This window comes from Mustela putorius, unplaced genomic scaffold (assembly GCF_011764305.1).
Source record: "Mustela putorius furo isolate JIRA1106 unplaced genomic scaffold, ASM1176430v1.1 tig00003863_pilon_pilon_pilon, whole genome shotgun sequence".
NCBI lineage: Eukaryota > Metazoa > Chordata > Mammalia > Carnivora > Mustelidae > Mustela > Mustela putorius.
Genome location: NW_025422015.1, coordinates 27,265,975 through 27,281,886, shown reverse-complemented (window position 1 = coordinate 27,281,886; position 15,912 = coordinate 27,265,975). Strand labels below are relative to the sequence as shown.

Sequence of the window (15,912 nt, the reverse complement as noted above, 5' to 3'; positions counted from 1 at the left end):
CTACTTCCCTTCCTCTCTCTCTCTGCCTGCCTCTCTGCCTACTTGTGATCTCTGTCTGTCAAATAAATAAATAAAATCTTTAAAAAAAAAGAAGAAAAAAGCCCAATGCTCAAATAAATTTTTGAAACAGCCTTCACTTTATAAGATCAAATTTCATCAGTGAGTTTTAACTAGTATGCAGTGTACTATTACTGAAAATACTGTCATGTTAAATTAATCATATTTGGTTTTGAATTAATCATTCCATTTCTACCTTCTGTTTGTATGGAAAGGACTGTATGTAATTGCAGCAAGATCCTAGTCCTTTATAATTCAAGTGATGACATAAAATTGTCAAACAGTTCTGTTACGTGTCTAACAAATTATTCTCAGTCTTGTTCAGCGTTGTTGACTTTGGCAGTGGGAAACTATTAATTGTAGATTTTTACACTCTTGTGTACTGTCTTTCTGCATTTTGGGTTTGTCACTTACTAGGTTTAATTTCAGTATAACTTTTGGCCCACTCGATACATTGTTATAAAGTGTTCTTCCTCTCCCCTTTTAGAATGTAAACTTAGGTGTTAAATGAGAAAACTATCTAAAGAATGTAGGTGTCTTATAAAATTTTGTATCTTTTCATTATTGCCATAGTATTTAGACTTGCTTGTTGAACATAATTTTTGCTACCCATATTAATGAAAACACCTGGTAAGAGAAGCCATTATTCCCTGTTGATACAGTCTGAAAGAGAAGGGAATGCTTAATGCTACTTACTGTTTACAGAGCTTTCATACCCATCTGATGATGTTATTTTGTTAATTTTAGAGACTAAGAAGTAGCTGAGTTGAGACCAAAACTCTTCTTTGTACTTGAAATTCTTTGACCTTTTTTATGCATCATGTTGCCTACCAAGACAGTTTCTGCTTTTGGAATATGCCAAGGTTAAAAGGCAAATATTCTTGAGTGGCGTATTTCTAGTGTCTTTTAAAGATCATTTTTTCTCATTGTTAATGGCGCCATGGTAGAATGGGATTTGTTTTACCAGAATCCATTTTTCCTGTTGATATATGTAGTTGATGCTGCTGTATATAGTTGTGGTCACAGTGCATACTCCTATAAAACATTTTCCTTATATAAATTTCGTTGGAAAAAAAATGCTGATTTCCAGAGTTGTCCAGATGGACCAGAATATTACATTGTCAGTGAAACTACCTAAAACAGTACTCTGTCTGCCTTTTCCAACAGTATTCTTGGACAGATAAAAGAGTCCCCAAAGTAGCCATTTTTGAGACTTTCTTACATTCGTATAGCTTTTAAAGTCTATTCTGTAGTATGTTTAAGTGTATAAAAAAAAGTATCTTAAGTTGCTGTTGCACTAAATGGGCCGTCATGTGCCCTGTTTGTTTTGTGGCTTGTTTCCCTGATATGCTGTGATTTGAGAAGTACTGAAGTATAGGTAAGTTGAATTTTAGGTATTATATGGACACTAATGTAGACTATGGTTATATTATGTGAGTTAGTGAGTATAGTTCAGATGATTTAAATAATAGGGAGTATTGGGCAGTCTTAGTGGCAGGTAATGAGAATTAATGTTAATTTTTAAAATTTTGGATTGAATGAAGAGTCCACTAACATGAAGCTGATGAATGCTTCATTAATCAGAATGTCCAAAACTGAAGGATTTGACTTATGGACCAGAAGATTTTAAAGCTCTGGAGAGAGAAAGAACCATTAACATGTTTTAAATGAGGAAGGGAGAGAAGAGACACTAAGGTCTCTTGTTTAAGAAAATGACTTATGGGTGACTTGAAGTAGAAGAAATTAGTCTTTGTGAAAAGTCGTTTACATGTTAGAATGACAGTAGTGCTGCTAGTCATGAACTGATGATTTGCTGACATAATGCTTGTGTCTATTTCGTTATGATTTATCTGTTCTCAGAATTAATGGTCACTTGTTTTGGCAGCTATCTGAGTTAAAGGTGGTTCTCACTGGCTGACCTTTCATTCTGAAATATTTTGTTTTTTGCCTATCTCATGCCAGGACAGTGCATATTTTCCTTTCGGTTAGAGGTATGAAAGATTAGCGATTAAGTGCGAAATATTTCCATCCTAGAATTTGCCCAGTGGGAAGGAGACGCTGATTCATTTATCAGTGAGAAAAATAAGACCAGGTGATACTAAGTAAGAACATGATAATTAGATGTGAACTTTAATGGAGGTTGTAACATAGTACAGTATTCATTATCATCCAAATATGTATGTATGAGAGAGAGAAAGGCCAAGAAAGACTCTTTTAAAAAATTATTTCTAATAGTAAGTCAGAAAGAAACTATTTGTGTTATCTATAAATTATGTTTTGGCTTGAGATCTTTGAAAACAGCTTTTAAGAGTAGATAGAAGCCTGGGAGAATGTGCATATCATGTTGAATGAAGTTTAAAGGATCACATCATCTACTTGTCTCATGTTATCTTGTTCTGAATGGCTTGCTTTAGCTGTAATGTAATTGGTACTTCTCCTTGAATTTAAATCTTAAAGGGTCATAATTTGACGTTTTCTTTTACATATCTTCAACTAGATGATTTTTGCCAAACAAACTGGGTATTTTGTTCATACTGTCGTGATGGTTTTAAATTATTGTTTCTGATCAACCAAGAAAAAGCAAATGTTCATCCCCTACCTACTCTAGGAAGGTAATCATTTAAGACACCCGGATTCTAGTATATATCTCTTTTATTTGCAGTTTTCTGAAGGTAGAGAGCATGTGTCAAATGCAGTTTTCTAAAGGTAGAGAGCATCTGTCATTATGCTCCAGCTGTAATGATCATATTTTGAAGCTATGATAGTAAAACAGTCTTTAATATACTCATGTCCTATTATAGAATCTTAGAGGTCAGTTGCAAAATACAAGTTTGATCTGGGAGTCCCGAGGTATGAATGGTTTAGGGAAATAAGAAGTTTATTTATTTATGTGGAGTCTCCATGATCCTCTGGAACTTCTTTTAAAATTCTACTCACTACTTACTAATTTTCTACTTACTAATTTGTTTTTTGTATTTTTATTTATGATATGTTTAACTTAGAATTATCTTTCCAATGTTTTTCAAATTTAAACATGAACATCGGTCTTCTTCTGCCTCCATGACCCACCAGGAATACAACCATGAGATTTTTAAACATACGGTTTTTTGTTTGTTTGTTTGTTTTTGCCTAAAACAAATGTACAGATTAATGAATAATTATAAAGTGAACATCTCTGTAACTACCACCAAGGTTAGGATTATAGCACCCCAGAAGCACCCCTTTTGGTGGCTATTTCTGATCATAAACACCTCTTCCTTCAGGTGTAACCATTAATCTCATTGTTACAGGAATCACTTTCTTGCTTTCCTTTGTAGTGTTATTGCTATTGAATTGATCTGTAAGCAAATTAATTTTGCTTGTTTTGATCTTTATATAAGTGCATGTGTATCTTTGTTAATTTTTCTTTTAATGGATGGTGACAGTTTAAAAAAGTCAACTAGGAAAGTAGTCTCAAAGCAAAAAAACATGTATGCGCATGCTAGTATATATTTTGGTCTAGTACTCATCCTTTGCTATGTACTTAGTTTTAATTAAATATTTGGATATAGGAACTAATAAGTTGTTTTATTTTTATCTGGTGTGTCAGTTCTGTATTCTTTTAATATTTGAGGTTAAGTTCTGATTTTTATAAAGTTAATGTATCTTTCCATGGAGACCATGTAGAAAGTACTTATAGTTCTCTGTTGCCATGATAGCATAAATATCCATGATGATCTTTTTACAGTTAGGAAGAAATTATGTGCTGAGTGCCTGATGTCAAAGTTGAATCATGAAATGTTACTTATTTTCAGAACTTAATGACAATTTTAATATATTAAAATAATAGACTATAGGTAACTTAATATCTTGCAGAAAAATGAAATTTTTAAAGTACAGATTATTTATGAATACCTAATTTAGGGATAAAGATTTCCACCCTTACCTTGGTCCCACTAAGAATAATGCTAGAGGTTTCTCTTAATAGTATTAGATGCCAGACTTTTGACCTACTTGTCCTTGGTTTGCAAATGGCCTAGTGCTGTTTATCGTTGTATAACTTTAGCACAAGTGGTTTCTATAGCTACTGTCCAGTACCAGATGTAGAACAGTGGGAAGCTTTGATAAAGGGAGAAGGATTTTTAAACAAAAGCCGGACATGGGTCATTACCCTGATGCTGAACCGAGGCCCCTTATATTCAGCACTGTCATTTACCTTTCATTTCACTCTCTACTGATTACAAGAAAGAGAATGTACTCACTTTTTCTCTTCCATCTCTTTGCCTTCTTCCTCTTACCTTATGTAAGAATGTATATTATAGCTTTAATCCATTTTAAGAATACAGGAGTGAGTCTTTCTTGACAAAGTTAGATGAGCGTTGTTGGTTTGGTGGCTTTCACTATGATGACAGCATCATTGGTTTTTACTTATCATAGAATAAGTTTCATAAGCCATTTGTACTCAGTTGTTTGCAGTGAAACTGCTGTTTTATGTAAACTACTGTCACTCTGAGAATATAAATGACTTAAGGTTAATACTAGTGAGGTAGAAGAAATCATTATCTCACTATCAGGAATTGTCAGTAAGTAAAAAAGGACAACTTAAACCTGACCCATAATTATAACAGAAACCATTTGGATTTCTTATGAATGGCTCTGGTCTTCTACAGCTTAATTCCCAAAATGACACTTTTCTAGGGGATATGTCGTGTTTTTAAATAGTAATTTTATACATTGATGATTATCCTCAGGTATTTTCATCAAAGTCTGGGGGATTCTATAAAAGTAACTTCTTTTGGCAGTAAAAGGACATAGTGAGGGAGAACCTGGCATTAGTCAGAATGTGGATGGGGGTGATGTGAGAGGTGAAGCACGGAGTTGTTTATAGGATAGGATGAGGTTGGGGGGATCCAGTGTGTAGTAGAGGATAGGGTGAGGGGCAAGGAAGTAGAGGAAACTCATACATGATGACTCCCTTTTTCTCTGTAAAAGAGGTTGTAAGTTTTTGTTGGGGGTGGATAAACATATTAATGTAAGGTCTTGAGGACAGATGAAATTTTATAAAAGGTGCTGTGAGAAAGAGAAACAAAACTATATCTTTTAATGATTTTTACATTCACGTACTTCTCCTATTTTTGTATGTTTTCTTTCCCTGACTTGATTACATGTTCCCTGAGGGGAAAACCCTGGTTTTCATCGCTCATCATGTGTTTATGGGACCATTTGTGTAAGGTGGTGAGGCTAAACTGAGTTAAGTCATAGTCTTTATCCTTAGAGAGCCTTGCACATAAGAGAAGTCACTTGAACACTTGACTCGTTCCAGCCTCATGTGTTCGGTTTTGTAGTGATCTGTGCAAGGTGCTGTGTGAACACCATAGAGCATATACTTGAGAAAACGGTATTCAAGCCAAGAGAGGATGCCAGTATTTTGAGCAAAGGTACAGAGGCATGAGAGGGATTGTGGAACATTTAGTAATCCCTAGACATTTTAGCATGACTGAAATACTAAGTATTCAGGGTGGACAGAATGGTTGGTTGGAAGCAAAGTTGAACCCCAAAGAATGTCTGCTCCTGAAGGTCTTGACATACCAAAGAACTTCAAGTTTATCTTTGTGGTGATGGCAAGCCATGAGGGTTACTACATAGAAGAATGGCAGAAGTTGGTGTTTTCTGCAGGCAAGTTTGAGTTGTGGAAAGATACCTGCGGTACCAGTGTGGAGGCTCCTGACGTCATGTAAAGATGATGAAGCTATAAACTAAAAAAGGTAGAATTAGAGATTGTAGAGGAGTTAATAGAATGCAGAGTTTCTTGGGCAGGTAGACAGGATAGGACTTGATGACTGATTGGATAATTGGGTGGAGGGTGACAGGTGTTAACTTCCAGAAATCTGGGTTGAGATAATTGAGTGGATGATAGTTTTTTTGCATATGTTTTTCTCCTTTCCCCCCTCCTAGGCTTTTCTAGGCTACTGCTCTTGCAGTGTCCCAGCTGCCTTCCCTGGTTCTGTGCTTTCTCCTGCCATTGGATTTTCTACATAGTAGCCAGAAGTATCTTTAAGAATGTACATAGGTAAGCTCTGTGATCTCATGGCACATTGGTAGTGCATCTGACTCCAGAATATAAATAGGTATTGAAACTCCCCTGCTTAAAAGTCATCAAGGACTTTCTGTGGAATTTAGAATGAAATGCAGAATCCTTCCCATAAGCTTCAAGGCCAGCGTGGTCTGTTTCTGGCCTGTCTCCCATTTCATTATGTGTCACCTTTGCTTTTGTTGCCTAAGTCTTAGCCACACTGGCCTGTCTTCAGGTCCCATAGTGTATTCTCTCTTTCTAGTCTCAGAGTCTTCTCACGCTGAGTTTCCTCTCTTGTTGTATTCCCTAGTGTTTTCTTCCCCTCTCTTTCTATAAGTTTAATTTCTTTTTTAGTTCTTAGGTAGATACTAGTTCTTAGGGAAGTCTTTTTTGTCCATACTCTTTACACCATCTAGCTAGCTGTCTCATATTCTTATGGTAACCCTTTCTTTCCAGTGTTTAGTCACAGTTAGTAATGCTAAGTATATGTTTGGGTATATTATATATATAGATATTTTTTTTTAAAGATTTATTTATTTATTTCACACGGAGAGATTACAAGTAGGCAGAGAGGCAGGCAGAGAGAGAGAGAGAGGAGGAAGCAGGCTCCCTGCTGAGCAGAGAGCCCGATGCGGGACTCGATCCCAGGACCCTGAGATCATGACCTGAGCCGAAGGCAGCGGCTTAACCCACTGAGCCACCCAGGCGCCCCAAGTTTGGGTATATATTCTTAAATGTCTTCTTCCACTTGCATATAAGCCCTGTGAATTCACAGATCTTGACAGTTTTACCCAGTTCAACAAATACTAACGGAATGGCTAGTAACTGTTCAGGGGTTATTTGAGGTCCTCTGGAATTAAAACCAGCCAAAGTCAATAATATTTAAATAATCTATTTGAAGGAAGAGTAGGAATGGATAGTTAGCGCTCACAGTTTTCTGTTTCAGAGTACACAGAATTTTGTCATTACCTGACATCGCTCTTCAAAAATCAGTGTTAGAAAATGTTTGAGTCCCTCAATACCTAGGCCTCATTTCTAATGAGAAGCAAACCAAAAAAGTAGTCAAATTTACCATATTGTGGAAAGTCATAACACCTTCCCTCGGTTTAAGGAGGAGATGATAGCAAAGAATGACAGGTTTCTGGGAGAAAGCAGTAATCAGAAGGATAGTTTTACCTAAGTGGATTTCTCAATGAAGAATCTTCAGTTCCTTTAAAGTCTGAGTGATTTATGATGCCCAGTTTGAGAAACACTCTTTCATGTGTCTATTCTCACAGTATAATTCAGGGTATCATTATATCCATTTAAAGTATCCGCCTCAAATGTTACTGCAAAACATACAATATTGTTTCTTTTCTTGAGAATTTATTCCCATTGAGATTAAAAATTATTAAATTATAAGTGGCTGAAGTACTTTCCTTTTAATGTCTTTTTTGTTCCTTACTCTTTGTAGAGTTGTAAAAATTAGAGTCCTAATTTGAATAAGGATTAACTTGAACAAGGTCTAGTTTATGTACTTTTTCTTTCTTTGATTAGAGGATAATTTGCAGTTCTGGGTTGGACATGGAGGACAGTGATATACTTTAGAGTCACCAAGGTGGATTTTTATTTGTATATTTCCACATCATCCTTTAAAAAATAAAATGGTGTGAGTAAATGCTAATGTTTCCTGATGAAAGATGGCCATCGTGGTCATGCTGGTGCTCTGTGACTCTAGATGTTTACAGCAGGCAGGACTCAAAAACAGGGAGGGATTGACGGTCAGATGTACAGTCAACTGTCCTTTAATGATCATTAACCCACATCAAGAAATACCTTAAGGAATGATTTATCTACTTCAGCCAGCAGAGGGCAGTATGCACATAAAAGTACACTACCAATTGTAAGGTTTCTTTGGCAATTGTGTTAAAATTCCTCGAGTGGTTTATGTTTAGAATTAGCAGTACTGATAGGGCAGGAAATTGGCTGGGTGGGACAGTGGTTAAAGGGGTTTTGTCTAAAAGCTTAGATCAGAAATACATGCTACCATAATGTTGCTGTACCGTGAGGAATGTCCTCTAGCTGTCAAACTCCACTTTGAATGACCCACTAATCTATCATGTGGGAAGTTAACTCTTTAACTATTGTTTTGATATAATTTCTACTAAAAAAAATAAGTTTGATGGAAAAAGCATGGGTTTCAAAGTCTGATCTAGGCCACAATTCTGCAAATGCTACCTACTGACTGTGTGATCTGTGACAGACAACTTAGACTGGTTCAGTTTCCATTTCCTTATCTGCAAAATTTACATAATGATCTTCTAGGAAAAGATGCAGAAAATAATTTGACTTTTGTAAAACAGTTGTAAATATAAATTGTTTTCTTGAATCAGAACTTGTAATTTCTTGTCAAATTTATGCTGTTTATTTTGCAATATTAAGTGATAGGTTTGAAAGCAATATGATTCCATTATATAGCCATCCGAGGCTAGTACAGATTTTCCTCCAGAAAGTGTTATAAAAAACAGTATGTTTGGTAAGGTGTTGATATGTCAAATAGATAAAGAATTTATAAAGCTGAACACCAGAAAAAAAGCAACCTGATTAAAAAATGGACAGAGGACCTCAATAGACATTTTTCCAAAGACATGCAGATGCCCAACAGACATATGAAAAGATGCTCAATATCACTCATCATCAGGGCAAAACAAATCAAAATCACAATGAGATGTCACCTCACACCAGTCAGAATGACTAGTATCAAAATGACAAGAAATAGCAGATGTTGACAAGGATTTGGAGAAACAGGAACCCTCACACACTGATGGTGGTAATGTAAATTGGAGCAACTACTGTGGAAAACAGTATGGAAAACAGTGATTTTCCTCACATACCATATGATCCAGTAATTCCACCACTGGGTATTTACTCAGAGTAAAGACATGAATTCAAAAAGATATACACACCCCTCTGTTTATTGCAGCATTATTTACAATAGCCAAGGCACAGAAGCAACCCAGGAATTCATCAATTGTCGAATGAATAAAGAAGATCTGGTGTATATGTACAGTGAAATACTATGTAGCCATAAAAATATGGGATTTTGCCATTTATGACAGTATGGATGGACCTAGAGGGTATTATGCTAAGTGAAATCAGACAGAGAAAGGCAAATACTATATGATTTCACTTAGCTGTGGAATCTAAAAAGCAAATGAACACATGGACTCTTTTTTTTTTTTTTTTAAGATTTTTACTTATTTACTTGACAGAGAGACAAAGAGAGAGGGAACATAAGCAGGGGGAGTGGGAGAGGGAGAAGCAGGCTCCCCGCTGAGCAAGAATCTTGCCCAATGTGAGGCTCAGTCTCAGGACCCTGGGGTCATGACCCAAGCCAAAGGCAGACGCTTAGTGACTGAGCCACCTAAGTGCCCCCAAACTGACTCTTAAATACAGAGAACAAGCTGGTGGTTACCAGAGGGAAAGTGAGTATGGGGGGGATGAGCAAAATAGGTGAAGGGGATTAAGAGATACAGACTTCCAATTATAAAATAGGTGGTGGAAATGAAGACATGTGCAGTATAGGGAGTATAGTCAATAATATTGTCATGTGTGGTGACTGATGGTGATAAACACTGTGGTGAGCATTGAGTAATGTACAAAATTGTTGAATCACTATGTTGTTCACCTGAAACTAATATAACACTGTATCCACTATACCTCAGCAATAAAACTTTTTAGATGGTGAATGTCTAAGAAACAGTGTAATCGATAATCTTAATATTTTAATCGTAACTCCTTAACTACTAACATGCTCCAAAATTTAACTGGTAGTTATGAAATTTGGGAAGGATAGTCTGTAATCATGCACTGCCATAGTTTTCTCTCTGGGCATTTAAGTCTTTGTGTGTTTTTATTTTCTATGAAGTATTTTCTTGCTTACTAATAACTGGCAGAACTCAGGTCTTAGGATACATAGATGATACAAAGACTGATAGTGTTAGAGAGATTTGGAAGTGTTAGGGAGACCAGCAGTCAAACACTGGGGCAAGCTTGAGCTTGACGTATGGGGGACATCAAGGGTTGTGTTGCTTGAGGATACTCTTCTCCTTTTCGTTAGCACTTTGGTCTTCAAGATACGGAGTTGAAAAAAAAATCTGCAGATATTCTTGGTTGAGATGGGCTGGGAATGTGAATAGAGAGGAGTCATGAAAAGGCGATGAAAAATATGTAGAGTTGAATATCATCATCTCAAGTGTGAGCCCTGATAAACTGAAGATAGAATCAAAGAAAAAAAAAACCAATCAAGTTTGCCATTTTCTTCAGCATCAAGGTAACCTAAATTCTGAACAGTTGCAAATAGTAGATTTCATGTAGAAAGGATATATTTTAAATGTACACACCTTGTACAAAGGTGTGTGGTATTTACATGTATGGCATGTATATGATAATATGTGATAGACTATAGGTACTACCGAATGTTTCATATGGAACATTTTATGAACTATGATGTTTCCACTTAGATGAAAGTGGTAGCTGACATTCCTGGGGTGTCTCTCTTACCTTGAAGCAAGACTTAATGCTACTAGGTAATGGAGCAGCTCTTGCCAGATCTCTGACTGCACAAGAGATTTGGGGTTTTGGGGTTTTTCAGGAGTTTTTGTTATGAATATCTTATTTCATGATCAGCCTTTCAGAAGAAGGCATTCCAGCATTGGACCCAAACACATACCTCACACTGATTATTGATAAAATAGGAATTTTTTTTTCCTCCCAGAGGTTGCATCTCTAAGGTTATTGCCTTTCCTAACTTTTTCCAGGAGCATGTATTTCTCTGCCTCTAGGTCCCTGTACCACTGAATATATGGTCTGGTAGGGGCTTATTTTGCTTTTCCTCTATTCTGAGGAAGTCTTGAGATCTAAACTACTCAAATAAATATGCCATTATGCCATACGTAGTAAAATGTTTTCTTTTTCTTTTGTTGAAAGATTTTATTTATTTGAAAAAGTAATAGAGCTTGAGCAGGGTTGAAGGGCAGAGGGAGCGGGAGAAGCAGACTCCCCCACTAAGCAGGGAGCCTGGCACAGGGCTTGATCCCAGGATCCCAGGATCATGATCGGAGCCAAAGGCAGACACTTAACCAGCTGAGCCACCCAGGTGCCCCGGTAGTACGTTTTCTTGATAGCCATTAATTAGCATAGGTCGTAATTACTCCTTTTTGGGTTTTCCAGGCTCCTGCTATTCATTTCTGTTCTCTTACTCTGATCGTCCATAGTCTCTGCTTTTTATCCCCAGTTTGTCCTGTTTATGTCCTTTAGGTCAAAGACAAGCCATTTTGTTAAGCTATCTCTTTGGTCTGTGGGGGAAGCCTGTCTCCCATTGTGTTTCAGCTTTTGTCTTATACTTTTGCTTCCCCCGGTGAGCTGTGTAATTGGCAGTGTAGGTGGTCTAGACCCACTAGCAACTGAGCCTCAGTCAGTCTCCAGCCCATCCTCAAATGTCTTACTCTAAGCCTGCATGTTGGAATCTATCTTCTCGTCTTCACCACTGCAGCTCCAGAACATTCCCTGAAGTAGTCTCCAATGCATTTCAACAGAGAGGTGATCGTGTGTGGCTTGGAGGCGTCACAGGGAGGAGAGAAGACGGAAGGCAGACCTGGGAAGGACCTCATTGCCTGATTCCTCTGGTGTGGCAGAGGAAACGGAGAGGCTATTCAGCAGACTGATGGTGCAGTTGACTCTCATCCCAGACAGTGAGGGGAAAGCCTCAGAATTGGGGGAAGTTTGAACTCATTTGGATTTTAGCCAGAAATACTGACATATTACGTTTGTGTTTGAACAAGTTGAATTTGGTCTCAGTAAGGAAAATAGACTGGAGAGGGAGCCGCTGAAGGCATGGCAACTGGCTGTTTAGGGGAAAAAGGCAGGAAGATACAATGAAGCTGAAAACTCCTTACTGACTGTGGGCGAGAGAAGTGGATTTGAGACATTTAGGATGCAGAAGGGAAGATTCGAGGTCTGACTCAATGTGAGAGGAAAATGAAGAGGAATTTGACCCAGGCTTCTGATTTCAGTGCCCAGGTGGAGAATGACGCACAGAGCTGTGAGGAGAAGTCAAGCAGCCGGAGAGATGTCGGCATCTGGATGAAGCTCTGAAGTGTAACCAAGTGACATTTCTGCCAGGATGACGCTAATGTAGGTCAGGAAGTGGACATATTTTCTGGAGATCTTATTTGATACAGGGATAGAATTTAGAATAATTGGAGGAGCGGATAATGGCATATCCCTTCCTTTCAGCTGACTCTTTTGAGTCAGACTTTTGATGAAAGTTGAAACGTGCAAGCCAAGGTTAAATGCTGGATTGTTCTATATTGCTGCTGTCCTTGAACAGTTCTGAGATGTGGACCAGACTAGAATCTTCTGAAATCGATGACACTCATAGGATTATGGTATCCCTCAGGCATCCTTGTGGCTCCCTAGATGTTCTCTTTGTATAAAAATTTTGTTTTGAAATTATCCTCTTATTTCACTGAAGTAATCCTCTTATTTGCTAGCACTAAGTTGGTAAAACTTCCGATCCAGTTCTGTTGCTTCGTGGGTAGGCAGCTCAGCTGTCAAAGGCTTAGTTTATCATCTGGATCCCCAGAGATACTCCTTGAGTTGAGGAAAAAGTTAGCTCTGTTGGAGAAATCCTCATTATGTTGCAGTTAAGAGTATGGTATCAAGGGTCAAGTAGATGTATGTTTAAATCCTTATCACTTACCAGCTGTGCTCTCTTGGGCCTGTACTCTTTACTTCCTCATCTGTGGGGGATGCTAGTAGTAGTGTACTTCTCTCCAAGAGCCGATGGGTTTATATAAAACGTTTGTATTGTTTTTGGCCCATAATAAATACCTAGTAAATGCCACGTTTCATTTGGTATTCCTTAATCGTATACCTACAGGTTGATCAGATAAGATTTATCTTTTATCTTTTAGAAATTATATAGCCTGAAGTTAGTAACAATTGGCATGTTTTCATGTGCTTGCAGGAATTTATAGTTAGTGTATAAAGTATATATAAGTATATTAGTGACACTAATATACTTAGTGTCATAAAATTTAAGTGGTATTTTAAAAATTTGATACTTTACCTTTATTCTCATGGTTTACTTTTTTAATGATGTGATTGTTAGAAGCAATACAGCATGCAGGTTAAGAGCTCAGTCTCTGGAGATGTATTTATACCTTGGCTTTTTAACTCAAGAGCTGTGTGATTGTGGGCAAGCTAGTTAACTTTTCTGTGCCTCAAGTTTCCTCATCTGTAAAGTGGAGAGAACTTTAGGCTGTTCTTATGTCATTGTAAGGATTGAATGAGTCAGTGTATATAAAGTGCTTGGAACAATGCCTGGTACATAAGTAGCCCTGTACCTGCTTTGGGGTCATAAGTGCCTCAGGCCTGGTAGTTTTTTTTCCTTGTGCAGAGAAAATGGATGGTGTTACTTCTTACAATTTCTAGGGTAGTATTTTTCTTTTCACTAATTCCTGTACTGAGCTGGCTGAGGTACTGATCAAATGGGGAGCTACTAGATACAGCAGGAGTATGGGAAAGGGGTTCCAGTCCAAGGTGGTGGGGGTGACAATGCAGGTTGTCCTGTGTTCTTCCTGAGACCATGAAAAAGATAATAAGGAAACTCACAAGAGAATGAAGGCTTCATAGCAGAGAGAGCAAGAGAGATGAACCAACAAAATTCTTAGGAGAGGAAAGTAGAATCCTGTGGATAAGTGAAATGGAACGCAGGCTGCAACACGGAATGGCAGAATGGTGCCACAGGGAAGGCCTTTTTTTCTTTTTTTGTAATGAATCCAGAAATCTGGGCAGGTTTAATAATTTTGTGTTTTGTGTGATTTTTTTGTTTGTTTGTTTTTTAATATCTGTGGCAAAATCATTTCTGAAAAAACAAATCAGCCGATGTAATTTTGCTACACCTGGGCTTTTATTGAATGTTAGATATGAGGAAAAAGATAAAGATACTCATCTCATACGGGAATAAGGAAAAATGTGAAAATATTTTGAAGATTGTTGTATTCCAGATATATTTATAGGTACCATTTTGATATTGAAACCTAGATATAAAAAATTAGGTTTTGTATTTTCTAATTGTGTCTTTACATTTGTTCTCAAAATCACATCAATTTACATGCAGTAGAATCTGAATTTACAGAAGTACATAGGAAGTGAGATTTTGAGATTTTATTTCCGATTAGATTTTTTCACAGTTTGAGATGGCTTAGTGAAATTGGATGAGAAGCTCATTAGCCTTCAGTTTCCTAGGATGAAGTAGAGCATTCTACCCCAGGTTTGTATTTCAAGTGCCTAAACATCAGTCTGAGCCCCAGTGCTTCCCCGTCTCTTGATGTCTTAAAGTATGGAAATCACTTGTTTAGCCTCTTCATCTACTGTGGTTAAAGTTGCCAGGACTAGTTTATTTTGAGGACTAAATATGGATATACCTCCATATAGTTTTATTTCTCTGTATGACATCATACAAAATTATTGTTAGATATCTTCGGAGTAGAGGCTTCCTGGTGTGATGATTCTTACAGTCACAGTTGATTTCAGTTTGTGCTAAACCGTGAATCTGAAGATGCTCGTGATTGTCTTGACTTGTGTTGCCCAGGGTGGTTCTCTTTGGCCCTCTCTGGATCTCTGTTTTTCCAGCAAAAAGTATGTGGTCTCTCTGTGCAGAGAATTGTTGCGTGGATCACACAAGATGAAGCAGATGTTGGATATGCAAGCTTGATACAGATACAGAACAGTGGTGTATTTCTAATTCAGATAATAAAGAAAAACAAACATGCCCCAGAGGGGGGAGATTTTGCTTAAAGTAATAACTGCATTGGTTTCCAGCTAAGCAAAGAAATAACTCAAACATCTTTGTTTTTTATATTTTCTAACCAACCAGAACCGGGACGAGTATTCACATCTGTTAAGCGATCACTTTCTCCTATACCAAGGTCATAATTCCTTCCGTGAGAAATATTTCAGTGGCGTTACAAAAAGAATTGCCAAGGACGAGAAATCTAGCCAACAGTGAAAATTAAGATTTTGACAATGGGAAGAGTAAGGATTTAACAGGAAAGACATCTGGATGTGAACGTCCATGTATGATACAGATAACATATACTCTTTTAAATAATTTTATATAACAAAATAAAAGCTACAAATTAAATTGAACAATTCTCTTACAATTAGCTTTGTTTTATAGATTATTTTGTTTTATGTGGTCTTTGGAACCTTATTTAATTTATATTTGTATTTTCAAGTATTATGGAAATTGAAAACAGTTATATTTTTGATAATTAATTTGCAAGGAGAGCTGATTTTGTTGACTTTTTAAACAGATACCTGCCGAATATGTTATAAGCAATTAACTAACCATGATTAAGAATTTATTCATCAGTGGGTTTGTTTATTTGCTTTCTGATTGTAATTGATTTACAGTGCCACTAATAAAGCTTATTGAGGATTCCTAAAATTGTGTTGTATTCACTGTTTTTTAGGGGGGAGGTGATAAAAGAAATGATTTTTTTTTTTTTTAATGAATTCCAGGCTAGTATGTAATGACAGTGATAATGGTAAGGAGGAGAAAGGCTAGGACCTGGCGACCTGAAAAGCTCCGCAACTCCTTGAAGCCTGTCCACATCTGAAGCTCGTCTATACCTTGGACTTGCTCCTGCATTCCTAGACCTTGGTCAAATTAACTACCCACAATTTTTGGTTTAGAGAGTAACCGATAGTTAAAGAGCAGAAACAACAACACAAGTCCTTGATGGTTCCCTAAT

General features: G+C 37.1%; 1 protein-coding gene across 8 annotated transcripts in view; it reads left to right on the top strand.

Moving 5' to 3' along the window:
* TRMT11 (tRNA methyltransferase 11 homolog) overlaps window positions 1-15,605 on the top strand; it is a 58,502-nt gene extending 42,897 nt beyond the window's left edge. For 3 of the 8 annotated variants that reach the window (XM_045066395.1, XM_004740147.3, XM_004740144.3), the window contains one exon: window positions 15,033-15,605. In XM_045066395.1, coding sequence (XP_044922330.1) covers window positions 15,033-15,164 — 132 coding nt within the window. In that variant the 3' untranslated portion in view covers window positions 15,165-15,605. The other 5 variants (XR_001181855.2, XR_006602356.1, XM_004740146.3 and 2 more) reach the window with 5 other exon arrangements.
* The last annotated feature ends 307 nt before the right edge of the window (window positions 15,606-15,912 follow it).